The following is a 26,223-nucleotide window of genomic DNA, read 5'->3' on the forward strand; positions in this document are numbered from 1 at the left end:
AACTTTTCAATATTCACTTTCCCCACACCATTCATGATTTTATATACCTCTATCATATCGCCCCTCAGTCTCCTCTTTTCTAGACTGAAAAGTCCCAGTCTCTCTAGCCTCTCCTCATATGGGACCCTTTCCAAACCCTTAATCATTTTAGTTGCCCTTTTCTGAACTTTTTCTAACGCTAGTATATCTTTTTTGAGGTGAGAAGACAACATCTGCACGCAGTACTCAAGATGTGGGCGTACCATAGTTTTATACAGGGGAAGTATGATATTCTTCGTCTTATTTTCTATCCCTTTTTTAATAATTCCTAACATCCTATTTGCTTTACTGACTGCTGCTGCACACTGCGTGGATGTTTTCAGAGAACTATCCACTGTAATTCCAAGATCCCTTTCCTGATCTGTTATATCTAAATTTGCCCCCATCACATTGTATGTATAATTGGGGTTATTTTTCCCAATGTGCATTACCTTACACTAACCCACATTAAATTTCATTTGCCATTTTGCTGCCCAATCACTCAGTTTGCTGAGATCTTTTTGAAGTTCTTCACAATCTACTTTGGTTTTGACTATCCTGAACAGCTTGGTATCACTGCAAACTCCCTGGATGACCCTGGGCAAGTCACTTAGCCTCTTTGTGCCTCAGTTTCCTATCTATAAAATGAGGACAGTAGCACTGCTCTGCTTTGCAGGAATGTTATGAGGCTGAATTAAAGATTTTATGGTGCTCAGGTACTATTGCAGTGGGGGCAGATAAGTAGCTTAGATAGACTAATGAGATTATTTTGCAGGGTTTCTGGTAAAATGCTGTTCAGTACCAGAGGGCTGCTAAACTAAACAAAAATGCAAAGCATAAGCCTAGGAGATGCATGAATCTCTCTAGAGTATATTAAATGCAAACCAGTTATCAGTCTAGCAAACCAGAGACCAGTCTGAAGGAGACAACAAACCTGCGAGGCAGCCAGGTCAGATTAAGGAGCCTGGATTTAAACAAAGCATTCTTTATTTGTGGTACTAATGTCATTTTAGAATATTAGAGGATTTTTAAAAGCAAGCTTCAGTTTCCTTGTCAACAACACACATTGGAAAACATAATCCCAACTATACACATAAAATGATGAGGATTAAATCAGCTGTTACAACTCGAGAGATTTTGGAGTAATTGTGGATAGTTGTCTGAAAACATCTACTCAACATGCAATGGCCATTAAAAAACTAACAGAATGTTGGTAATCATTAAGAAACAGATAAAGAGTAACACAGAGGACAACTTATTGTCTCTATATAAATCTATGGTATGCCCACATCTTGAATACTGTGTCCAGGTGTGGTCACCTCATTTCAACAGAGGTATCTTGGCATTGGAAGAAGTTCAGAAAAGGGCAACAAAAATGATTAGGGGTATAGACAGACAGCCCTCTGAGGAGAGATTAATCAGACTGGGAGTTTTCAACCTGGAAAAGAGATGAATGAGGGGGAATATGGCAGAGGTCTACAAAGATCATGATGATGTGGAGGAAGTTAATGAAGAAATGTTATTTACTCCTTTCCATAATACAAGAACTAGGGGTCACCAGATAAACTTTATCGGCAGCAGGTTTAAAACAAACAAAAGGAAGTACTTCTGCACCCAATGTGCAGTCAACCCATGGAACTCCTTGCCAGAGGCTGGTAAGTTCAAGATTATGAGAGGGTTCAAAGAGTTAGGTAAATTCATGGAAGACAGGTCCATTAGTGGTTATTAGCCAGGATGGGCAGGAATGGTGTCCCTGGCCTCTGTCAGAAGCTGGGAATGGGACACAGGAGATGGTTCACTCTACGATGACCAGCTTTGTTCATTTCCTCTGGGGCACCGGCCATTGGCCACTGTTGAAAGACAGAATACTGGGCTAGTTGGACCTTTGGTCTGAACTAGTTTGGCCATTCTTATGTTCTTACTTGTAAAATGGGGCTAATGTGACTGACTTCCATTGTAAAGTGCTTTGAGAGCAATGGATAAAAAGCACTAAAGAGCTTTAATTTATTATTGTTATTAATTAATCATTCCTATTCTCACCATTTGTGTTGCTTGATGATTAATAGCAAGTTGCTCACCTTGGAAAGTAAAACTAATCTGGGCTGTTCAGACACTTTCAAATGCTGGTTCTTGGGCACGAGCAAAGTTTCAGCGTCTGTGCTGCAAGGACTACTGACTAATAGCTGCCTCGTCTGATGGAGTTGGTGTAATGAGGTCAGAACGCTAAGCTGTGAGTCAGAGGTTTGAGGCCTAGTCCTCGCTTCCCCCATTGACTTGCATCTCATATGGGGTAAACGTCCACTAACCTCTCTGTGTCACATTCTCCTTGCCTGTGACGCTGGGAGGATGGACCTTACTCAGAATGTAAAGGGTTTTACAGTTAAGGGAGAAACTGTAACAGCAAGTACGATTCTTATACTAAAAGGCTGCTTTTGTTGAAAATTAACAGACAATCTTGAAAATATTTCTACTATTATCCTACAGTGTAAAACTTGAGGCTTTTTTAACCCAACCAACGTGTTGGGTTACAATTATCTCACTGCTATTAACCTGACATCAACATTTTGACTCCACCAAGAGTTACCATGCTGCAAAGAACCCCAAATAACACAGGAGCTCTTCCTTTCAGAGCTGCCCAGTTTCTGAGGAAGATGGCTGACCCTCAGTCTATTCAGGAATCCCAGAACCTTTCCATGTTCCTGGCAAACCACAACCGGATCACACAGGTGAGTCATTTTCTTCTACTTCGTCTTCCAGGACTTGCTCAGCAAAGTTACTAGGTTAGTTTTGCTCAGGTAGATCATCTTCACTGGTGGGGAAGGAGAGTCATGATGGCATTGGCAGGGCTATGAGGGCTCTCAGCTGGGCTCTGGAGATGGTCCTGTAGTGCACTATGGCCCCGTCCCAAAACCCAGTGAAGTCAATGGGAGTCTTTTCATTGGATCAGATGTTACCTCCAGCTAACAGAACGTCTGGGATGACTTTAGATTTCTCAGACTATCATGTACCAGTGATGAAGAGAAGGCATGGGGCTCAAAGAGACACAAGACATGGGGGATGAGGTGGTATCTTTGGTAGGTCATAAGCCACAGTTAGAAAATCTATCATTTAAATCGCCTTCTGGGGAATGGGAGACTTGACGAATATCTGTTCCCTCTGGAGCACCTGGCACTGGCCACTGTTGGAAGACAGGATACTGAGCTAGCTGGAACCATGGGCTAACCCAGTCGGGCTGTTATGTTCTTGTGTACTCTTCAGTCTCACTGAGGTTTCTGAGTGTATCCAGGCCTTGAGTCTTCTCCAGACGAGACATGTATAACTCACACATCTTCTGAGTGTGGAATACTATCCCATGTAGTGACACTGAGACCACTTACGGGGGGAAGAATGAATCTGCTCTGCATCCTTAGCTACTAGCCAGAGGGCTTTTAGGTCATTCAGTAGATGCTCGTGGTCTAAGTTCCAGAGGTCCTGGGTTTAGTTCTGCCTGCTGATGACTGGGGTCTATTGGCATTACACGTGCACAATACGAAATACAGATGGAGCTGGGAAGGACAACATCTGTTGCAAGAGGGGCGAGCTCCATGCTGGCACGCCATCACTAGGCCTGCAGATCAGAAAAGGGCTTCTAAATGCTGCTTCCTGTTGCCGGGTTTATGCCGATGAGGTAGCGCAGGACACAAAGACAAGAGAAGGCATTTAGCCAAAGGGAAAGTCTCCTCTTGTTCCAGATTGTTTCTCTTCTGCCTGTTGTGTCACAGTGTTCTGTTTGGGTGTTACTGCTGGTTCTTTGGTGACCACACTGGAAAAATCAAATCTGTCGGGGAGGGCTGTTCCTGAGGGCCAGAGAGCTGGAGAAAGGGGGTTTTGTTACTTACATCCAGTGCCCTAGTAGAGCTGACGTTTCCTATGCAGCCTCAGGTGAGGCCAGCGGGTGGTGATCTCCTGCTGATGACTAAGAACCACCAACTGTTCAACTAAACAAAGCCAGCTGGGTCAGTCTGCATATTGCAGTATGAAAATCACACTCTGCTCAGTCCACCAAACATTCCCTCTGCTGCCTCCTACTGGCCCTTGTGCCGTGTGATTAATGCCGGGATGTTGGTGTTTCAGTGTCTGCATCAGCAGCTGGAAGTGATCCCTGGCTATGAGGAGCTGCTGGCCGATATTGTCAACATCTGCGTGGATTACTATGAGAACAAGATGTACCTGACCCCCAGCGAGAAGCACATGCTCTTGAAGGTAAACCCTTCTTGTGCTCACTCTGGTGTTCTTCGGTGTCTCTTCCCTTTCTTAGAGGTTTTTCCTCTCGTAAGATAACCTCGTGATCTCCTTACTGCTCTCTCTTGGGTCAGGACCCTCAGGCTGAGAAAAGTTATTTCCCCCATGAAATCTATATCGTATACGGTACAAGCAGACAAAGGGTCAGATTTCACGGGAGGACGGCAGATTTTCCCAGTCCGTGTTGCGTTCTGCATGGCTGTGAACTGGGTAGGGCCTTACCCAGAGGACACTGAATGGCTGTACTATTCATTCAGCCGGCAGGTGGAGCCTGTTGCTGGCGAATGGGAAAGCTCTGTGCACAGCAGAGAAGAGGTGATTCTGCCTGTTGCACGCAAGTGTTTAGGAGCCACTCTTTGTTAGCATGGCTCAGAAGCAACATCGTGCAGCAAACCAAACCCTCAATCTCCGCCTGTGCGAAACCATGCAGCCCTGCATGCTGCTGTCAGGGCCCTCACTAGCCCTTGTGTCATGACCCCAAGGAGGCTACAGAGTCAATGCGTCAGGACCCTGGACGAAAGCAGGTGGGACTAGTGGCAAGAGCTCAGTAGGCAGGAACAGCCTCAAAGTTTCAAAGTCTTTTTCAGCATTGATAGTAAGGCCAAAGGTCCAGCTCAAGACAGATCAGGAAGCAGGCCAAGGGTCACTACTGGGTGTGAGGGTCCATGTTCTGGGGATTCAGGAGGAGTCATGGTTCTAGTCAGAGCTGAAGTCAGTGTTGGTGGTTCATGAACGGAGAATGCAAGGTGGTCACAGGACCTGGCTAGTGATTCTCACTTTCCTGCTGGGCACTTCCTGTTCTGCCCCTTGTGTTTATGTAGGGAGGTGCCAGCAGGAGTAGGAGAGTGCAAGGTGGCTACAGCTGCTGCTGGTTGGGTGTGTGGAGGTGCTCTCTACTAAGCAACTCTACAGGCCTGGTTTGGAGATGGCCAGTGGCCCTGGTTTAGGCCTCACAGAATGGGCTGTGAGCATCCAAGAAAACATCCACTTTTCATATGATTGTCCTTTAAGAGTTCAGTTAAATTTATTATATTCACTTCTTTCCATTAGCTCTTCCTCCGCATATTGCTATTAGTTTAACAAGCCTCTTGGGCCAGCAAGTAACAGAGGTGATTTTTCAATGACAGTGATGATGTGATTAAAGAACAAAACCAAATAATTTAAAAGCTGGTTCATTTCCCCACTTTTGATTTGGTCAGAGAGGTGGAAGTTGCACCTCTTTGCTCCAGGCTGGCACAAGTCTCTGCCTTTGACTTTGAAGGGCTTTTTCATATTTGGTGATATGCTTCTAGTCAGAATAACCAGGAATGGCTAGAGGATGGGATTTCAGCAGTTCCTTTGATTGCACCTGTGGAAAAGCTATCACTTCATCTCAAGAAATCTGGCAGATACCGGCCAGTAAGCCTTAAGGTCAGTATCAAGCCAACTGTTTGAAACTAGAGTAAAGAACAAAGTTATCAGTCACATAGCTAAACATGATATGTTCAGGAAGAGTTGACGTGGCTTTTATAGAAGGAAATCCTGCCTCGCCAATCTATTAGAATGCTTTGAGGATGTAAACAAACATGTGGAGAGAGAAGGGTGATTGGTCGTCAGTGTGTACCTGGACTTTCTGCAAGCTGCTGACAAATTCCTCCCCAAAGACTCTTAAGCAAACTAAGCAATCGTAGGATAAGAGGGAAGATCTGCCCATGGATCAATAAGTCCTTAAAAGGTAGGCAACAAAGGTATGAATAAATGGTCAGTTTTCACAATGAGTAGAGATACATAACAGGATCCCCAAGTGATCTGTTCTTGGACCTGTGCTGCTCCACATACTGATACATGGTCTGGAAAATGGGATAAACAGTGACTTGGCAAAATTTGCAGACTGTGCAAAATCACTCAAGATAGTGAAGTCCAAAGCTGACTGCAAAGAGTTACAAACAGATCTCACTGAGTGGGATGACTGGGAAGTAACAGGGCAGTTGAAAATCAGCGTCGATCAGTACAAGCTGATACACATTGGAAAACATTATCCCAACGGTACATACAAAATGATGAGGTCTACATTAGCTGTTACCACTCGAGGAAGAGACCCGGGAGTCATAGTGCACAGTTCTCTGAAAGCATCTGCTCAACATGCAGTGGCAGTCAGAAAAGCTAACAGAATGATTAGGAAGGGGATAGATAATATCATGGACAGACAATAGCATAATGCCATGATATACATCCATGGTACACTGACACCTTGAATACTGCCTGAACGTCTGGTCACCCCATCTCAGAAGGTGTAAATTAGAATTGCAAAAGGTGTAAGGAAACGGCCATGGAACAGCTTCCACATGTGGGAAGATTAAAAAGACTGGGACTATTCCTCTCGGAAAGGTGATGGCTAAGAGTGGGTGTGTTAGAGATTTATAAAATCATGAATGATGCAGAAGCAATTCATAAGGAAGTGCTGTTTACCCCTTTGCATACCAAAAGGACAAGGGATTACCCTAAGAAATTAATAGACCCCAGGTTGAAAACCATCAGAAGAAAGTATTTTTCCCATAATGCCGAGCTGACCTGTGGAATTTATTGCCCTGGAATGTTGTGAAGACCCAAATTATAACTGGGTAAAAAAATTAGATAAGTTCCTGGAGCGCAGGTCAGTCAGTGGCTATTAGCCTAGATGGTGAGCCATGCAGCCATGTGCGCTGGGCGTCCCTAAACCTCCAGCTGCTGGACATCAGGACTGGATGACAGGATCACTCTGAGTTCCCCTTTTGTGTTCATTCCATCTGAAGCATGTGGCCCTGGCCACTGTCAGAAAACAGGATATTGGACTAGCTGGACCATTGTTCGAACCCCAAATTGCTGTTCTTATGAGATGGTCCTCAGCATTTGTGTATTTCATCAGGAGAAGAATGTTGCACTTTCCCCCAGCGAACATGGCTTTTTGTTACAAACAGATTGAAATTTCACCAGGGGAAAATTTTTGAATTTTTTCTGATTTGCTCTGGGACGAATTCTTTTGCGTTTTCATTGTAAGGCTACGGAAACCGCCTGTCATTCTTGGGAGGGAAAAAGAAAGCAAAAGATCAAAGCGAATGTATTACATTTTCACAAAAAATTGGTTTCCCCTATCCCTGCTTGTCACCAGTTTCCCACAGCCAGAGCTGTGATTTGGGACCCTGAATAGTGCCTTCTTGTGCCCTGTACATAGGAATTCCTTTCTGGCCTATCCTGTCTCTTTATCATTTCATCACAGTGACTCTAGCCTCTCCTGTTGTCTCTGTGTTCTTCCAGGTAATGGGCTTTGGTCTGTATTTGATGGACGGGAATGTCAGCAACATTTACAAACTGGACACCAAGAAGAGAATCAATCTTAGCAAAATAGACAAGTTCTTCAAGGTTTGTGGCCTGTGCAGGTTGGGTTTGAGATCATTGTAAATTAATGGTCCATAAGGCTTGGGGTGTGATTTTTAAAGCGAACAAGAAACACATTGAAAGTTCGGAATAGGGACCCGATCGTTCTTGAAATGGTGGAGACACCTGGATTGCCGTGAATCTGGGTGAGTGGGTGGCATATTACTGATAGTAGCTTGTACTATGTAAAAAGCCTTGCAGTAGTTTTCAGTCATTGTTAACATCCCGGGTGACAATATCGTAGAATTATAGGTCTGGAAGGGACCTCAGGAGGTCATCTAGTCCAGTCTCCTGCTTCAAAGCAGGATCAACCCCATCTCAGTCATCCCAGCCAGGACCTTGCCAAGCTAGGGATGGAGATTCCACCTCTTTTTTAGGTAAAGCATTCTAGTGCTTCACCACCCTCCTGGTGAAGCAGTTTTTCCTAATATCCAGTGTACTCCTCTCCCTCTGTAACTTCAGACCTTTGCTCCTTGTTCTGCCATCTGTCACCACTGAGAACAATTTGTGTCCATCCTCTTTAGGAAGTTGAAGACTGCTGTTAAATTACCCCTCAGTCTTCTCTTCTGTAAACTAAATAAGCCCAAATCCCTCAGCCTCTCCTCATAGGTCATATACTCCAGCCCCTTAATCATTTTTATTCCCCTCTGCTGAACCTGCTCCAGCACATCCACATCCTTTTTATACTGGGGTTATGTCCAGCGTGCCCATCTCCTGCAACTGGCAGGCCAAACCCATCACCTCGGGGGCATAGAATGCCTTCTTGGGTTCCTTTCTCCAGCCAAAGGAAAGCCTCCGCCCTATTTCAACTGTCTTATGTTTTCTTTTCCAGCAGCTGCAGGTGGTTCCTTTATTCGGCGATATGCAGATAGAACTGGCCAGATACATTAAGACCAGTGCTCACTATGAGGAGAACAAATCCAAGTGAGTGCCTGCCGTAATGTCTCTTGGCTTCCGTGTGTGTAGACAAGAGGGAGCTGCAGCCCTCCTTGTCTAGTGTGTGAGTGCTAAGAGTCTGGCTGCATGTGCCCTGGTGGCTGGGTGCTTGGGCAGGAGTGCACTGGAGTGAGTCTCTGAATGTGAGGTCAGGTGTCTGGACAGGTGTATCAATGTGTGTGAGACAGGTCACCCCCGCAGGCACCGGTTCTGTGCATGTGCGTAGGAAGGCGAGTATACAGAGGGATAAGTGTGATGGTGTAGAAGAAGACAGGAGAGAGTGCCTGGGTGTGTGCTCACAGTCACTGGTGATTGTGAGTGTGCATCCATGTGAGTGTGCATGGTCTGGCTGTGAGTTTAGCCACACAAGTGTGGATGCACCCAGGAGGGCTGTGTGGCTCTGTGCCCATGCGTGCGCACTTGCATGGGTGGGCAGCTGCGAGTGCAGGTCTGAGTGTTCGTGGGATGGGCGTGGGGCATGCTGGTTCACTGGCAGGTGTGGGAATGTGAGTGATGCGTGCCTGCTCTGGGCAGATTTTAATCCACCTATTTAATCCAGGGTACAAAATCCTCCAGAGCATGAACCCACCACTGCATTCTATCTGCACGATAAGCAGGGCCCCCTTTCCTAGGGAAACCGGTACAGTGAAGCCGCCCCATGGCCCTTTCCAGGCTGGCAGTTTTCATGTGGGACGCAGGAAATGAAAGATGTGGCTGCCACTCAAATCCATTGGACTTTGATTTCTTCATGTGTTGATTCCATATGTCTTAAGCACCTTCGTTCCCTGGTGCTGTGGGCTTGTGAAATACTCTGCAGTCTGGATTCAAATCCCATTTATTCTCATGTGAACTGAGTTGGAAGATACCATCACATAAGAACGGATGCACTGGGTCAGACCTTTTAGCCCAGTATCCTGTCTTCCAACTGTGCCCAGAGCCAGGTGCCCGAGAGGGAATGTTAATCAGGTAATCAAGTGATCCATCCCCTATTTAGAAAAAAACAATGAGAAGTCCTGTGGCACCTTAAAGACTAACAGATTTTTGGAGCATAAGCTTTCGTGGGCAAAGACCCTCTTCATCATATGCATTTGTGGATACAGACTAACATGGCTACCCCTCTGATACTTATTCCCAGTTCAGGTCTCATCACACACCTGTGAAATCACACCTGTCTGCACAGCTTGGTGCTATGGTCAATGCATTCTGCCCCCCACCCCGCCCATTACGGGTTAGGGGTAAGGTGCATTGGCAGTGTTACACCTTACACATAAGCAGTGCGTGGCTGAGATAAAGCTTGACGTCTGGCCCTGGTAACCATATGGTTTTCCATGAGCTGTCAGGGTTCATCTGTGGGCCCAAATAACAGAAGAGTGATGCAAAAATGTATCTCCACTGCCCTAAAGACCCTCTTAGGTATTGATTGGTTCAGTCCTTGAACATTCCTAAACCAACCTAAAGTGCCCCGTTAAGCGGCTGCTGCTGCTGCTGGTTTTTCTGACATAGACTCAAGTCCTCAGAAAATGAGTGAAATGCTTCAAACTTGGTTCACGTCTCTCCTCAAGGTGAGCTTGAAGGGGGGCCTCAGAAGTCAAAAGCCATTAGTTCACTGCTCCATCCGTGCTGGCTATCCAAGGCCCTCTTCATTGGTGTCATGAAGAGCTGTCTCCATTGAAACTCTCTTTTCACTACGCCAGGAAATTACAAACAGGCTGTGTCTACACTTGCCTCCAACTTCAAATGGGGCATGGTAATGAGAGCCACGGGAGATTACTAATGAAGTGCTGCGGTGAATAAGCAGCGCTTCATTAGGCTGTTTTTCCTCTGCAGCAACTTCAAAGCATCAAACTATAGGCATGCCGGCACTTCCAAGTCTGAGGCTTCAAAGTTGCCATGGGGGAATATTAGCCTAATGAAGAGCTGCGTATTCACCGCAGCACTTCATTAGTGATTTCCTGTGGCCCTGGTTACCACACCCTCTTCAAAGCTGGGGGCAAGTGTAGATGCAGCCACAGTGTTTTATCCAAGCTTTCATTTTGTATTCTAGTTTCCCCAGGAAGGCCAGGAACACATAACACAGGCATCCACTCCTCCTGCAGGGATGACTGGCTGCATCCTCATGCACCTGCTCAATGAAGAATGAATCTCAGTTTAACTCCTTCTTTGAGCTGTTTCAATGATATTAATTGTATTTGCAAGGAATTCTGAAACTTTGTAGGTGGAGTTTTGGAAACTCCCATCAGAACATTTTGTTTTCTTTTGGGTATTTAGGACAAAAAAGTGGGTTTTGGGGGGTGGGGGGAAAAACCTTGGGAACAATTTTTGGTTGGTCGGCATAAGTTTTCAGCTTCCAAAAATCAAAACTCAGAATTTTTAAATAAAATTTATCAATAAAACAATGGAAATTTTGACCAAAATTAAAATGTTTGTTTGGGTCAAAAAGCCATTTTATTTTTTTAAAAACTGTTTCAGTGAAAAAAATTTCACCAGCTCTCCTCAGTTTGCTGCTATAGAATTTAATTTGCTTGCTACTTGTCTGTCAAATCGCATTTCTAATGTGCCATCACCACAGCTCATAGGCACCACATCTCTCCTTGCCCTGCCTTGCTCATCAAAAGGTCACACGCTTCCCAACTGTGATCACATGGGACTTCAGTTCTTTCAGTCCTTTCACTTCCTTTGAGACTGGCGTTTTCACCATGTCCCACCTTTCCATCCCTTCCTTCCCCCTCCCTCACTCCAAATGGAATAAATTATTTCTTTAATTGCACGGCATTTTATTTCTTCCCCATGGACTATGTTCTGTGTGGCGGGCTGGGCTGGTGCAGCACTGGCCATCCCTGTTAACCTGCTGATTCTCTGGTGGGACGCACAGGACTCTGAATCGGGTAAGAGCTAAGTAATGGGATTGTGGTAAAGCACCATCCAGCACTTCACAGCTCTTCATCATCACAAGTACCTGTGCCAAGAGCAGGGTTCCCACTCACTTTTTCCAACCACTGGTGGAATAAATTTTGTTGTGAGCGCCAAGGCATGTGCTGAGGTGCACCACCAGTAGAAACAAGGTGCTGGCTGTGGGCACTCTGCTGATCGGCTGGGCAGCACCTACATCTCTCCTGAGCGGCTGCCCAAACACCCGGCTCACAGGGAATGCTGTCTAGGAGCTTGTGTGGGCTCATGCGAATGTTCACACCACAAACAACTTATTCCAGTGCCTCTTCTGCATATGCGGTTGTCAGACAGCGTCCAGCCATGGAGCAGAAACAACCCCTTGTGTCTTACTGTGTCCTGTCACATGGCATCAACAGCCCATTCTGAACACTCAGAAGCCATCGCCATAGTGACAGTTTGAGAATCCCACGGGCTGAGATCTGTTTGCCAAAAACATTTTTGCAGTAAGGCCAAATTCCAGGTCTGGGTAGTTCATGACGGGGGGGCTAAATTCCTGGCGTGGACCTAATTCTTACTGACCTGGTACTCTTTTATCCTAGTCATGTAAAAGAGCCATGGCCCTCCTTTTACAGCCTCTTAAGGCTGCCTCCCTGCAAATGAGAATCCAGTCCAATCAATTGTTCTCTGCAGGTACAATTCTAGACAAATTTGTTTGGTGAGAAGGGACTATAATCCAGGCTCAAAAGAAGAGAGGTGAGAGGCACCTTGCCTTGCTATCCACTGCAGTGCTACCTCCCCTATTGCAACAGAAAGCACAAAACAGGCCTTCAAGGCTGGGCCCCCCGGAGGATGATCTTGCCTGGAGGTGGTTATCCTTCGTACTGGGAGATAGGGATTGGGCAATGCACTGTCTGCTGCTCTTGCTCATTCCCTGCGGACTCCCCACACAGCAGTATGGAGAGCAGCCTGGGGATGGCTGGCTGGCCACATCTCTGCGTGGCCAGAAGGTAAGTCCAGCGTGCCTTGTGGTCCCGGCAGAAGAGGTGGATGAGAAGCCTGTGTAATGCCAGGTGAACCAACCCCTGGGCGGAGACAGGTGTGTGCAGCACACGCTCGCTTTGTCCGGTGCCTCGGGAGGAGGGAGAGGACTGGTGCACGTGGAGTCCGGCTGCTCCGAAGGCGCCCGGCTCTCTGCGCGCTGCGGGCGGGAGGTGTCTGAGCTCGCTGTGCCCTCTCACTGACACCGGCTGCTTCTCTGCCCAGGTGGACGTGCACTCAGAGCAGCATCAGCCCCCAGTACAACATCTGTGAGCAGATGGTCCAGATCCGCGATGACCACATCCGCTTCATCTCGGAGCTCGCCCGCTACAGCAACAGCGAGGTATGTTTGAGCAGCGACCGCCACAGGCCACCGACTCCCAGGGTGGATGTCACCAGGGTCGAGGGAGTCCAGCGAGTGAAACAGTGCGTCGCGTTCGTGTTCTGGGGGGGCAAGAGAGACACCAGTTGCACCAACTACTGCTAAAGTCATCAGCACTTGCAAACACTGTTTGTTCCCTCTAATTTTTTCCATCAAGGGGCAGAATAAATTTTGACCTGTGCACCAAGGCATGTGCGGATGTCCACCACCAATAGAAACACAGGCTGCCCACTGTGGACACTCTGCTAATCAGCTGGGTGGCGCTTGAATCTCTCCTGGGCGACTACCCAAGCACTCAGGGAACACTGGTTGCAAGTAGTGTAAACCCCCACCCAAACCAAAATAACATGAACTGGATGAGATTCCAGCCAGGCTGCAAAAGCCCCTTATCTCTGTTGCAGTAGGTAATTATTGACAGTATCATGCATCTGAATAATACTGGGGCCAAACTTGTGTAAGTCATTGTGTGTCAGAGCACCTAGAGCTTTGAGCATTCATCTTTTTATTATTTAAACTGAAATAAATAAAATATCTGTCAGGGATTTGAAGGTGAAATTGTGGGAGAGACGAAAGGGCCTATTCTGCTATTATGGTGTATTGGCTGACTGAGAATTTGTATTTGCCTGTGACGATTATTTGCTGCTGGGTCATCACTTATGATTATCTAATTTGTAACAGCCACCCGGCAAACTTAAACCTGGGACCTCTGGAGTTTAATGTATGAGCCTATATTACATGAGTTAAAAGCCAGCTGGCTCATGATTTAAAGGCTTGTTCTTTCTCTGTGTAAGGCTGTGTTTAGACTGTAGTTATATATGGAGATAAAAATATCTCACAGAGCTGGAAGGACCTTGAGAGGTCATAGAGTCCAATTCTCTGCCCTCTTGGTGGGACCAAGCACTCTCCCTGACAGATTTTTTTTGTAAGTCTATTTGGCCCATACCCCTAAATGGCCTCCTCAGGGATTGAACGCTCAACCCAGGGTTTACAACGGTAATGCTAAAACCACTGAGCTATCCTTCCCTCAAAGGGCTTATAGTAACTGCTGTACCAATTTATTGTTACTTAAGAGGGCATCATGTCCAGTCCCCTACCCTCACAGCCAGACCTATCACCATCTCTGACAGATTTTTTTTTTTGTAAACCTATTTGCCCCAGATCCCGAATTGGCCTCCTCAAGGGCTGAACTCACAACTCTGGGTTTTAGCAGGCCAAAGCATATATATAGAAAGAAATGATTTATGCAATTTGCACAATGCAAATTGCGTAAGTTATTTTCAGATACCTTATTTTGAACCTGATGCCATCTACATGGCACCAAAGTTTGAAATAAGGTCCTATTTCGAAGGTTCTGTTACCCCCTCACGACGAGGGGCAGCAGAACCAGAATACCGTACTCGAAATAGTGCTGCTATTTCAAGCAGAGGGAAAAGCTGTGGAGTTACATTTGTATCCCGAAATAGCAACCAGAGTCTGAACATAGCCTGAGTGTTCTAGGTGTTACTACTACCTGCAGCAGTCAACCACATCCAGTAGGTGTGTGGGTTATATCTAGACCTTCAGCTCTGGTTTTTCTGTTCTTATTTAAAACAAAATAAAGGGGTTCACAAGGAGTTGACTTGTCATTGGGACACCTCAGGAAATCTCTGAGACGCTGGGGTGATGTGGGAGGAATTGTGTTATTTTGTTATGGTGTAGGAGAGACATCACTGAGACCAGGTCCGTAAGGAACACGTCGCTTGTGTGCTTACTAAAAGTCATGTCGAGCGAGGATTGTAGCAGTAATTTGCTTTTTGTGTGGGGGATGCATCGCCTGTTGAATTTTTGGCACAGATTATAAAACCACACAGCAGTGATTTCATCGGGAACTTGGGGGAGCTAGTGTTCTCATTCCATAGGTTGTACTCTTGGCTGACGAGTGTGGCACAGGACTTGTGACACTAACTGTGCCGCTGTGTGGGGGCTCTCCAGGTGGTCACTGGCTCAGGGCTGGACAGCCAGAAGTCAGATGAGGAATACAGAGAGCTCTTTGACTTGGCTTTACGGGGGCTGCAGCTGCTTTCCAAGTGGAGTGCCCATGTCATGGAAGTGGTGAGTAGCAGCGAAGGTAGCATCCCCACCAGGTGCTTGTTGGGATTTATTTTTTTTTCCGCAGTCAACAAGAAATGTGAAAATTGAGTTGACTTTTTTAAAACAGTTTTCACAGAAATTCAAAATGTTTCATTGAAATTTCAAAATTTGACTTTTTTTCCCTCACCACTTATAAAACAGGGGTGATGCTGTCAGATGTTGTGTTGGGAATTCCAGGAATAAACATCAAGGGTCAGCTTGAAAACGATAAGAACTTAATGCGTATGGCCCAGGACTCGCTAGTGACTCCATAGTAAACAAAGCAGGGTGTTCACACATCACAGTGGAATAAGGAGATTTGGAAACAGCTTGTTTTCAGGCTTCCCAAAGGACGTTTTATTACCTATAAACAAGAGCAGGGGAGGTGAGGGAGTGGTTTTCTCAAGGGATGGGGAGCCCTCTTCATAGGATGCATTTTTTTGTCTGCTCTGCTGCGCTCAGTATTAGTTGCCCTGGTTTTGTTTTCTCCTTGCAGTACTCTTGGAAGCTGGTACATCCCACCGATAAGTTCTGTAACAAAGATTGCCCAGGCACTGCTGAGGAGTATGAGAGAGCCACCCGGTACAACTACACCAGCGAGGAGAAGTTTGCCTTTGTGGAGGTAGGCAGCAGGGCTGACAGCCCCGCTAGGCTCTGGGACAGGGTGGAAGGGGCACCTGGCTCTGCCCCGGAAGGGGCAGGGCCAAAGTCAGAAGGGGCGGGGCCACAGGTGCCCAGGCTATGGTGCTGGGCCTCCCTCACAGCCCCACGGAGATGCAGCAGTGCTGCTGTAGCGCTTCATACATAGGAGCGGTGGTAGCTGGAGCTCTGGGACACTTTGAAATGCTGGGCCCCAGGGCAACTGCTCCCTTTGCATTCCACGCACGCCCCCCCCCCCCCCCACTGTCAGTGGGCCTGGAAGCAGGTGCTAAGAGTGGCTTGTTTTTTCCAAAGGGATGAGCAGCCCTCAGAAGGAGAGAAGGTCTCATGGCTAAGGCAATAAGTTGGATGCCTGGGTTCAGTTCCCTGCTCTGCCACAGACCCCCTGTGTGACCGTAAGCAAATCACTAAGGCTGCGTCTGCACTCGCATTCCTCTTTTGAAAGAGGCATGCAAATGAGGGAAATTGAAAATGCAAATAGAGCGCGTATTTACATATCTGGCACCTCATTTGCACGTTCTTTCGAAAGAGCTTCTTTCGAAAGGCAAAAAGCAATGTAGATGCAGGTCTTTCAAAAATAAACCCCTTCTTCAAAAGAGCCCGTCTTCCCTTCTTTTATTCGAAGAAGGGTTCTTTGGCAGATGGGGTTTACACTGCCTTTCTTCTTTCGAAAGAAGCTCTTTGAAAAGGTCCTGGCTGGGATGACTTTAGATGGGGTTGATCTTGCTTGAAGCAGGGGGAAGACTAGATGACCTCCTGAGGTCCCTTCCAGCCCTCTGAGTCTACGAAAAGAAGAATATGCAAATGCGGTGCCCGATACGTAAATGTGCACCTCATTTGCATTTTTGATTTCCCTCATTTGCATGTGTCTTTCAAAAGAGGAATGTAAGTGTAGACAGAGCCTTAGTCTGGGATTTTCAAAGCAAGACATCCAGCCTCCCACTGACTTCCAACAGGAGTTGGGCTCTTAGCTTCCTTCACAATCCCCAGGTTTTATCTCTGAGGGTATCTGCTCCCCTGCTGTAAAATGCGGCCTTCACCCTTTTGGTTAGCTCTGGGGAACTCATCTAGCTGTGCTCCCTTTACCCAGGTGATTGCCATGATCAAGGGTCTGCAAGTGCTGATGGGCCGGATGGAAAGTGTCTTTAACCAGGCCATCCGGAACACCATCTACGCAGCCTTGCAGGACTTTGCCCAGGTGACCCTCCGGGAGCCATTGAGACAAGCAGTCCGGAAGAAGAAAAACGTCCTGATCAGGTGAGGCTCTGGTCCCAAATGGAATGTAAAGCACGTCTCTACATAGTGTGTTCTGGTCTACAGCCCATGAGCAACCCTCCATGTGTGCAGCCTTCCCAGAGCCATAACCAGCCATGTGCCACATCCATTGCCTACTGGCGCATCTTGCCCAACAATCCTGAGCAACGCAGTGTAACTAAGTACTATGACCAATGCACCTGTAACCAACCAGGGGGTGCATTGCAACCTTCCCTAGACTAGCCACTGTGAGCAGGCATTCCGTCCTGTGTCTGTGCACAAAGTTTTCTCTCCTCTTATGAGCACGGTGTTGGGTATGTCCTCCTTACGTTACAGTGTAAATGCTTTGCTTTCACCATTCCAGTGTCCTTCAGGCAATCCGGAAGACAATCTGTGACTGGGAGGGAGGTCGGGAGCCCCCTAATGACCCCTGCCTGAGAGGCGAGAAGGACCCCAAAGGTGGATTTGATATTAAGGTCCCGCGACGAGCTGTGGGTCCATCAAGCACACAGGTACATAAACTTTCAGTTCTTCAGGGAGTCTTGGGGCTGTAAAGTCCTCCTGTGGTGGCCCATTCTGGGGGTTCACTATTGGTCCCCATAGTCTCTGCATCTGTCTTAAGCATGTAGCTCCCACTTTTGCCTGGGTGCATCATTTTTCCTACGATACATGCAAGAAATATCGTCTTTGTGGGTTTCTAAATACTAATGGAGGTGGACCACAGACTCCACCCAATGGGATGGATCACGGGAGGGGGCTTCCTGTTGAGCACCATGTGCTGTTGTCTCAGGCAAGATGCCAATGGTTTCTCTAAAGCTGTACATGGTGCGGACCATGCTGGAGTCACTCATCGCAGACAAGAGCGGCTCAAAGAAGACACTGCGGAGCAGCTTGGATGGGCCAATTGTCCTGGCCATCGAGGAGTTCCACAAGCAGTCCTTCTTCTTCACTCACCTCCTCAACATCAGCGGTGAGGTTCTAGCACATCAGACTTGCAGCCTGGCCCGTACACTGCCCAGCAGGAGTGGGACAGGAGCAGGTAGCCTGGTGGGATGGGCCATCTTGCTCGAGAGCAGCCACACCTACGGATCTAACTTGGATTCAGGGATTTGCACTTGGGTGTGATTTCAGGCTTGGTTACCAGGCCCTTCCATCTCTGCGGTGAAGAGGAGAGCTAGAGCACTAGCAAACGAGGGGTGATCTCGTGGGTCAGGCTCTGGGCTCATGACCTGACTGCCACAAACTCCTTTTGCAACCTTGACCAAGTTACTTGATCTCCCTGAGCCTTGATGCCCTTGTTATAAAGTGGGGATAATAACCCTTTCTCCTGTCCTTGTGGTGCCCAGGTTCCAGGGCAGTGGCTGTGGTTTAAGAATGGTGATGGCATAGAACAGCTGAACCGTGTTTAACATAAATGCGATAGGACGTGCCCTTTGCTTTAGGATTTTCCTGGTCCTCTTGCAGGCAGTAAACTCTGTCACCTCCTGGTGCTGGGGGGACATCCCTTCTCTTTCCAGAAGCCTTGCAGCAGTGCTGCGACTTGTCCCAGCTCTGGTTCCGGGAATTCTTTCTCGAGCTGACCATGGGCCGTCGGATCCAGTTCCCCATCGAGATGTCTATGCCCTGGATTCTCACGGACCACATCCTGGAAACCAAGGAGCCCTCCATGATGGAGTAAGAGCCATGGGGTGGCTGCGGATGGGTTCATTAGGCAGCCCTCAGAAACCTATCCTAGGGGACAGAAGTTTTAGATGAGGATCCTAATAAGTGTTAGAGTGTCAATTTTGCTCCAGCTGTGGGCAAGCCATCCTTTTGGGGGTTTTTTTGTGATGCCTAGCATGGTGGGGCTCCGGTCCCTGGCTTGGGCTCCCGGGTACTGTGGTAATAAATAATCTATCAACTTGTATGCCATCTATTATTCATTATAACCGCATCCTTAGGAAAGAAATTGTTTTCTGCTTGAGGTGCAGGTGCTGTAGACACTAAGGTCCCTTTGCAAAGCTAGAGAACCACAGGAATACTTTGAAGACCAGACAAGGAATTGCCTGGGGGAACATGGAGGACTCTCAGCTAGCAGAAAGTCAGCTTTCCTCTAGGTGCTTCCAGCAACTGCGAGCTAGGGGCTGTGGGGGAGTTTCAGGAGCTGGAATCAGTGATGCTGAAAGGCACGAGATTGGAGAACCCTCCATTCCGAGAAGGCTTGCTGGGTTGGAGTGGTTGCAGATGGGGCAGGTGCTTTGTTCTGGGCCTCTGTGCGGGAGTAGGTGTCGTAGTCATCACTAGATATGGAATTCAGCCCGAGAGCCAATTTGCAATGACCTTGAGGGTTTCATACTTTCCTCTGTCAGGTGACAAGTATCGGAGGGGTAGCACACCTCCAGATCAACTGCTGGTAGTAAGCCTTACCCTTGCCGACTGAGCTAACCTTGTTATCCCCACCCTTGCTCTGGCTTATTTATACCTGGCCCTGCAGATTTCCAAGACCAGCATCTGATGAAGTGAGTCTGTGCTCACGAAAGCTCATGCTCAAAACTTTTCTGTTAGTCTATAAGGTGCCACAGGACCCTTTGTTTCTGTCAGGTGAGTCGCTTGCCAGCAGGGTTCCCTCACAGTTTTTCCATCCGTGGATGGAATAGGTTTTGTTCTGCGCACGAAGGCATGTGCAGATGTACATCACCAACGGAAACTCATGCTGCTGGGTGTGAGCGCCCTGCTAATCAAGTTGGCAGCTTGTGCTTCTTTCCTGGGCGTTCACCTGAGCACTCAGCTTACAGGGAACGCCCCTTGCCATGATTACCTGGGTTTGTCTCACTTCATTGTTTCCCCTGCCCTGCGGAGCCTGGGGCACTGGTGCACGTTGGTCTCTGTTGTTCTCTGCCAGTGGCATGTGTAGCCTAGTCTCCTGTGGCTGTGATACTTTGGTCTCATCGCGGCTGTTGCGTTTAGGGTTCTAGCTATTAACTTTGTAGCTCTGTGACTCACATGAACCATGTTCTCCCCCTCAGGTATGTGCTGTATCCCTTGGACCTGTACAACGACAGCGCGTATTATGCCTTGACCAAGTTTAAAAAGCAGTTCCTGTACGATGAAATTGAAGCTGAAGTAAGTTCTGGTCTTCTTTATTTGTCCGACTATGCCACAAATGAAGGGCTGCCTTTCAGTTCACACATGGCTTGTTGGAGTGAACACGCCAGTTTAGCAGTGAATTAATTAGAGATGTCCCCTAAAAACAAGAAAAATAGTGGGAAATATTCAAGAGAAGGCCCCAGTTTTCAAAGGAACATTTGTATTCCTGCTGACCAAAGGCCTGTCTGGCAGTCAGCTTCCTGTGGATCCAGTGGAAGCAAAGTACTCACATCAGGTATATATAAAGTGTATGTATAAAGTGGCCCAAGAGTCATGAGGCATCGGTGGTAAAAGGGCACGAGAGGATCTGGAGAGCAGAGCTAGGCAACTGTTTTCAGCATATAGTAAATTTGCCCCCGAATACATTTTTGCCACAGTAAGACTATTTGCAAATTGGAACTGGAATTGTGTCAAGGTGCTTTTGTCTGTAAACGTCAAAACCTTTCCTTTCGACATTTTCAAAGCAAGCTGTTTTGATGGTTGATTTTGAATTAACCGTTTCTTTTGAAGTGCCATTAAAAAGAGTTTGTTCAGCTCCTGTCAGAAACCCCTCTACCAGGGGACAGGAAATGTTGGCTTTGCTAGCGATAGCACTATACTAAATAGCATTTCTCTCTCACTCGCACTCACACACATACACACACATGAATGCATGTTCACACTTGTTCTAAGACCCTATTCTGTCTGTACAGTTTACACCTTTTTCTTTCTCAGGTGAACTTGTGCTTTGATCAGTTTGTGTACAAGCTGGCGGATCAGATCTTTGCCTATTATAAAGCAATGGCTGGCAGGTAGGAGAATCCCGTTGCTACTGATCATTGACATTGCTCTTTGCTCCTCTGTAATCTCAAGGCTCCAGGCGGGGTGTAATAATGGGTTGTGTGAAGGGCTGTGCGCACACAATAAAAGAGACAGTCTCTGCCCCACAGAGCTTGCATTTGTGACCAGATCATAATAGATGGATCCAGCAAATAAACTGAGGGGGACACAAAGCTAAGAGTGAAACAAAAATTTACTGTGTAAGTAGCAGTCTGAGCACGTTGCTAATGCTGCAGCTTAGCCCAAGGTGAAGTTCCCGTAGCTGCTGGGTGCAATGGACAGTGCAGGAGTGGAATTCATCAGGAAAGCAAAGGAGCATGCACTTACCTCCCCAGTCGCAGAGCAGTGATGTTCTGCAGTAACAGGAAGGATGCTACGCATAGAATCCTGGGGCTAGTTTATCGCATGCTGGACTGGCGCCTGCCGAAGCTGGTACCTTCACCAGACCCTGGCAGGGAAATAGGCCCTATGAGCCTTCAGCGCATGTGAAGGCATCCATAGCATTGATGAGCCTGGATGAGATCCTACCCTTGCATGGTGACCGGACCTGCTGATGGAGCAGGATGTGGGACCAGGGGGACAATTGCATAAGGGGTTTGGAGCTCTTGGCAGCTGTTGCTGCTGCAGGGCCTCTGGGGTACTTGGAAATGCCATGGGAGTGACACTCTGCTGCTCTGAACAGGTGCTGCAGGGTTGGGGGGACAGCACCACGCTCCAGGTGGTGCTAAGGGCTGGCTACCCTTGACCATGCCCCGTCTCCCCCAAGCTCCTCCCCTTCCTGGGTCATGGAGCCACCCCCACACATACCTTGCACCTGGTTCCACAGCCCCACTGGTGGTGGCCATAAAGGAGGACCTCAGTGTAGGGTAAAGTGAAAGGAGGGACAGTAAGAATCTCTCGGGGAGAACTTCAGGCCCTACAAGGGCACAGCTGGTGAAAACATGTCCAGGATTTGCCTGTAGATCTCCTCAAAGTACGTACACCCGATGGAAGACTGGGGCTCGCCCTCCAGGGAAGTCGTTCCCCAAAGCAGCCCACCCATGAAGACACCCATCCATGAAAGAATCTCAGTGTCAGCTGCCCTGACCTGCCAACACCCACCCCTGCCAGGGCCATCCAGCAGCTGCACTTGGAACTTGTCTAGAAAGGCAGCTGGTGTGCAGCCAATGGGGTAGGAATCTGCAGGGTGCGAATGGGAGCGGGTCAGGGCACACATGGGAACATTGTGTGTGAGGGAGCAGGGCCCACACAGACCATTAGGTCCCGGCACGCCCTCCTTGCCATGCAGCCGGCCTCCGCTTAGATGAGCTGTTGGTGGGGCATCTGTGGACAATGGACGGCAGCACAGCATCCCCTTAAGCACGGCAGCAGCTGCAGGTTTTACAGGAGCGGGCGGAAGAAAGACTCATTGGCCAGCATGCCGCCTCATGGCTGGTGCTGTCAGTCCAGGCCTTCCACTAGGATGCCGTCTTCCCTCTGGAGCGCTCTGTCTGGAGTGCTCTGCTTTGTCTCTCTTCACGACCCGTCTCTCCAGGTCGTGTGCATCTCACTCCTTCCGGAGTGCCAGTGTCCCAAACACACAGTGTTCAGCAGGGTGCTAGTCACCCGCACAGCATCCTCCGTCCCCATGGGCTGCTCTTTCACTCTTCTTTCAGAGTCGCAGGTGCCCAGGCGTCTCCACTCCCAGCCAAGCCTCTGCTGCCGGCCCAGGGATTTTAAACTTTCTGGGTTCTCTGGGACACTGATGTAGAGGGCTTCCCTGCCCTGCCGGAGTCTTGCTACTGGTTTAGGGCCCACTACGAAGCTAGTTGTGCCCCCTAGCTCCCCTTCTCCTGAGCCTCCTCTCTGTGGGTGTCTCTCCCTATTGCCTCCAGCTCCTTCCTTGGTGAAGACCTCGCAGGCTCACCTGTTAACCCTGTGTCTGCCAGGGTGGGATTACGCACCACATCACATAGGGATATAAAATTCTGGTTAAAGATGGGGAGGATGGGTTGGGGGAACTCTCCCAGCTCCTAAAGCAGATGACTCAGAGAAGGCAGGACTGAGGGGGATGGGGGGGCTTGCCCTTGGAAAAGATTAAGGCTTGCTCTACACTAGGCAGGTAAGTCAGCAGTTACGGAGCTAGAATCGACTTACCTGGCCATTCTCACAGAGGGAGGTGGATGGGAGAAACTCTCCCGTCGGCCTCCCTTCTTGCTGGTAATATTGAGGAGTACAGGGGTTGACTGCTGATTTCACCATCTCTACCAGGCACACGAAATCGAACTCCGGAAGATCGACCCTGATTGGGTCGATCTTCCGCATAGTGTAGACATATCCTTTGAGGGAAGAGAAGGGATGATGGGGCAAACATACTGATAATATTTTTCTTTTCCAGTGTCTTACTGGATAAACGCTTCCGGGCTGAATGTAAGAATTACGGCGTCATCATCCCTTACCCACCGTCCAATCGCTACGAGACGTTACTCAAACAGAGACACGTCCAGGTACAGCACGCGCAGCAGGGCCAGGCGGTGCTGAAGGCCTCGATCTCAGGGATGTAGTGAGGTCTGGCGGTTAGATGAAAACGTCAGTGTTGAGGGCATGTTAGCCGTGTCTACACGTGCACGCTACTTCGAAGTAGCGGCACTAACTTCGAAATAGCGCCCGTCACGGCTACACGTGTTGGGCGCTATTTCGATGTTAACATCGACGTTAGGCGGCGAGACGTCGAAGCCGCTAACCCCATGAGGGGATGGGAATAGTGCCCTACTTCGAAGTTGAACATCGAAGTAGGGCACATGTAGCCGATCCGCGTCCCGCAACATCGAAATAGCGGGGTCCGCCATGGCGGCCATCAGCTGAGGGGTTGAGAGACGCGCTCTCTCCAGCCCCTGCGGGGCTCTATGGTCACCGTGTGCAGCAGCCCTTAGCCCAGGTCTTCTGGCTGCTGCTGCTGCAGCTGGGGATCCATGCTGCATGCACAGGGTCTGCAACCAGTTGTCGGCTCTGTGGATCTTGTGCTGTTTAGTGCAAGTGTGTCTGGGAGGGGCCCTTTAAGGGAGCGGCTTGCTGTTGGGTCCGCCCTGTAACCCTGTCTGCAGCTGTGCCTGGCACCCTTATTTCGATGTGTGCTACTTTGGCGTGTAGACGTTCCCTCGCAGCGCCTATTTCGATGTGGTGCTGCGCAACGTCGATGTTGAACGTCGACGTTGCCAGCCCTGGAGGACGTGTAGACGTTATTCATCGAAATAGCCTATTTTGATGTCGCTACATCGAAATAAGCTACTTCGATGTAGGCTTCACGTGTAGACGTAGCCGTTATGTGGCTGAGTGTAGTCCAGGTTAATGACAACAGATTTCCTTTAGTTAAGGAATAATCAGAAAACTGAGACAAAACCTTTTTCATCATCATGCTGACAAGTGAGGAAGGAAAGATTGGTTATTCACCTTCCGGGCTCCAAGTTCCTTGTCAGACAGCAACAGGCCCAACCAGCAAAGCATGGAACAAATCAAAACTCTCTTCACCTAGCAGTAGGTCTGGCTCCAGGGCTCTAGTACAGGTCCATCTCAGTCTTTTCTCACTAGTACAATTCCTCTTGCCCACAGCTGCTGGGTAGGTCAATTGACCTGAACAGACTCATAACTCAGCGTATTTCAGCTGCGATGTACAAGTCGTTGGACCAGGCCATTAGCCGTTTTGAGAGTGAAGACCTGACCTCCATCGTGGTAAGCTCTGTGCCTGTCGGAAAGGGCGGTAGAACTAGAGAGTCTGATGTATAGATAAAGCATGTCTGTGCACAGTTCTGCACTGTTGCCCTGACATCGCCCATACAGCGTCTGTGAATTCTCTTCTCTTCTTCCTGTCCTTCCTAAGTATTTCTAGAGCCACCATCTTCCACAAAGGGATTATAGTTGGGATTTTCATAGTGAGCATCTTCTTAGAGCACCGATAGCAGAGTCTTGTGATGTGGGACAAGAAAGTCCTGCCTTTAGTACCACCCTGTGGCATCCAGGTGGCTAAACTCTGGATTGACGTGCCCGTGTGCAGAGAGTTCAGAGCCCCTGATACATTGCAAGGGCATCAGTGTCGAGTCTTGTAAAATTACTTTTCCACCTCTGAGGGTCTCTGATGTGGAAGGTAATATTTTAGCAAGAATGTGCTCCGTGGGGAACAAATACATTTCACACCCTGTAGGAGGGGAAATGAGAGAATGGGACCCTTGGTGGGAAAGTGCAAATGCCCTCAGCCTTTGAGTTCAACCAGTGTGTCTAATGTTCAGTACATCCTCACTCAGAAGACCATGTGTGTGTACATGTGAATACTAGTAACCATCTCTTTGCTGATTGAATAAGACTCCTGTTAAAACCGTGATAACACATGTGATCTGCAGCTGTTGCTTTGCTTGGTGCAGGAGCTGGAGTGGCTCTTGGAGATCAATCGTCTGACACATCGGCTGCTGTGTAAGCACATGACATTGGACAGTTTTGATGCCATGTTCCGAGAGGCCAATCACAACGTCTCTGCACCTTATGGCCGCATCACCCTGCATGTTTTCTGGGAGCTCAACTTTGACTTTCTACCCAACTACTGCTACAATGGCTCCACCAACCGGTAAGAAAAAAAGACGACAAGAGGGGATGCCTGGAGGCCCTGTTTCCAAAACAGGCATAACTCACAGGGTCCTGTTTTCAAACTAGATGTAACGCACAGACCCCCAACCCAGCATGCAACATGCAGGAAGTCCATGTTGACAGCAGCATGTTTGCAGTCTGCACCAAAGCAGGAGTGTTTTTGTGTTGAAGAGAGACAAATTGTTCTCGATCTCCTATGATAGAACAAGAAGCAATGGGCTTAAATTTCAGCAAGGGAGGTTTAGGTTGGACATTAGGGAAAACTTCACGTCAGGGTGGCTAAGCAATGGAATAAACTGCCTAAGGAGGTTGTGGGTCTCCATCACTGGCTACATTTAAGAGCAGGTCGAAGAAACATCTGTCAGGGATGATCTAGCTATTTCCTAACCCTGCTGAGAGTTCTGGGGACTGACCTTGATGACCTCTCGAAGTCCCTTCCAGTTCTAGTGTTCCATGATTCTATAATGTGCCATTGCATTTTAAAGTGAAGTTTTAACCTCTTGACTCTGATGAGCTTTGAAAGAACACTTCAGGGTTTTCATTTAACACAGCTAGCGTGGCTGGATTGCAATGCAATTAACAGACACCATCTTTCCTTCCCCACGCACTCTGCAGATTTGTACGGACAGCCATTCCATTCACCCAGGAACCACAAAGAGACAAACCGGCCAATGTCCAGCCCTATTACCTCTACGGATCAAAGG

At 48.1% G+C, this 26,223-nt stretch overlaps 1 protein-coding gene across 1 annotated transcript in view; it reads left to right on the forward strand.

Moving 5' to 3' along the window:
- The window catches only part of CYFIP2 (cytoplasmic FMR1 interacting protein 2), a 93,553-nt gene that overhangs the window by 24,161 nt on the left and 43,169 nt on the right, over positions 1 to 26,223 (forward strand). Inside the window, exons 7-23 of the mRNA XM_075009386.1 lie at positions 2,648 to 2,744; positions 4,132 to 4,260; positions 7,573 to 7,677; positions 8,525 to 8,616; positions 12,781 to 12,898; positions 14,909 to 15,028; positions 15,543 to 15,668; positions 16,797 to 16,963; positions 17,325 to 17,472; positions 17,777 to 17,930; positions 18,478 to 18,634; positions 19,966 to 20,062; positions 20,801 to 20,877; positions 23,283 to 23,391; positions 24,494 to 24,613; positions 25,300 to 25,499; positions 26,135 to 26,222. Coding sequence (XP_074865487.1) covers positions 2,648 to 2,744; positions 4,132 to 4,260; positions 7,573 to 7,677; positions 8,525 to 8,616; positions 12,781 to 12,898; positions 14,909 to 15,028; positions 15,543 to 15,668; positions 16,797 to 16,963; positions 17,325 to 17,472; positions 17,777 to 17,930; positions 18,478 to 18,634; positions 19,966 to 20,062; positions 20,801 to 20,877; positions 23,283 to 23,391; positions 24,494 to 24,613; positions 25,300 to 25,499; positions 26,135 to 26,222 — 2,104 coding nt within the window. The remainder of the gene's footprint in view (positions 1 to 2,647; positions 2,745 to 4,131; positions 4,261 to 7,572; positions 7,678 to 8,524; positions 8,617 to 12,780; positions 12,899 to 14,908; positions 15,029 to 15,542; positions 15,669 to 16,796; positions 16,964 to 17,324; positions 17,473 to 17,776; positions 17,931 to 18,477; positions 18,635 to 19,965; positions 20,063 to 20,800; positions 20,878 to 23,282; positions 23,392 to 24,493; positions 24,614 to 25,299; positions 25,500 to 26,134; position 26,223) is intronic.

Source organism: Carettochelys insculpta, chromosome 15 (assembly GCF_033958435.1).
Source record: "Carettochelys insculpta isolate YL-2023 chromosome 15, ASM3395843v1, whole genome shotgun sequence".
In the NCBI taxonomy this organism is placed as follows: Eukaryota; Metazoa; Chordata; order Testudines; family Carettochelyidae; genus Carettochelys; species Carettochelys insculpta.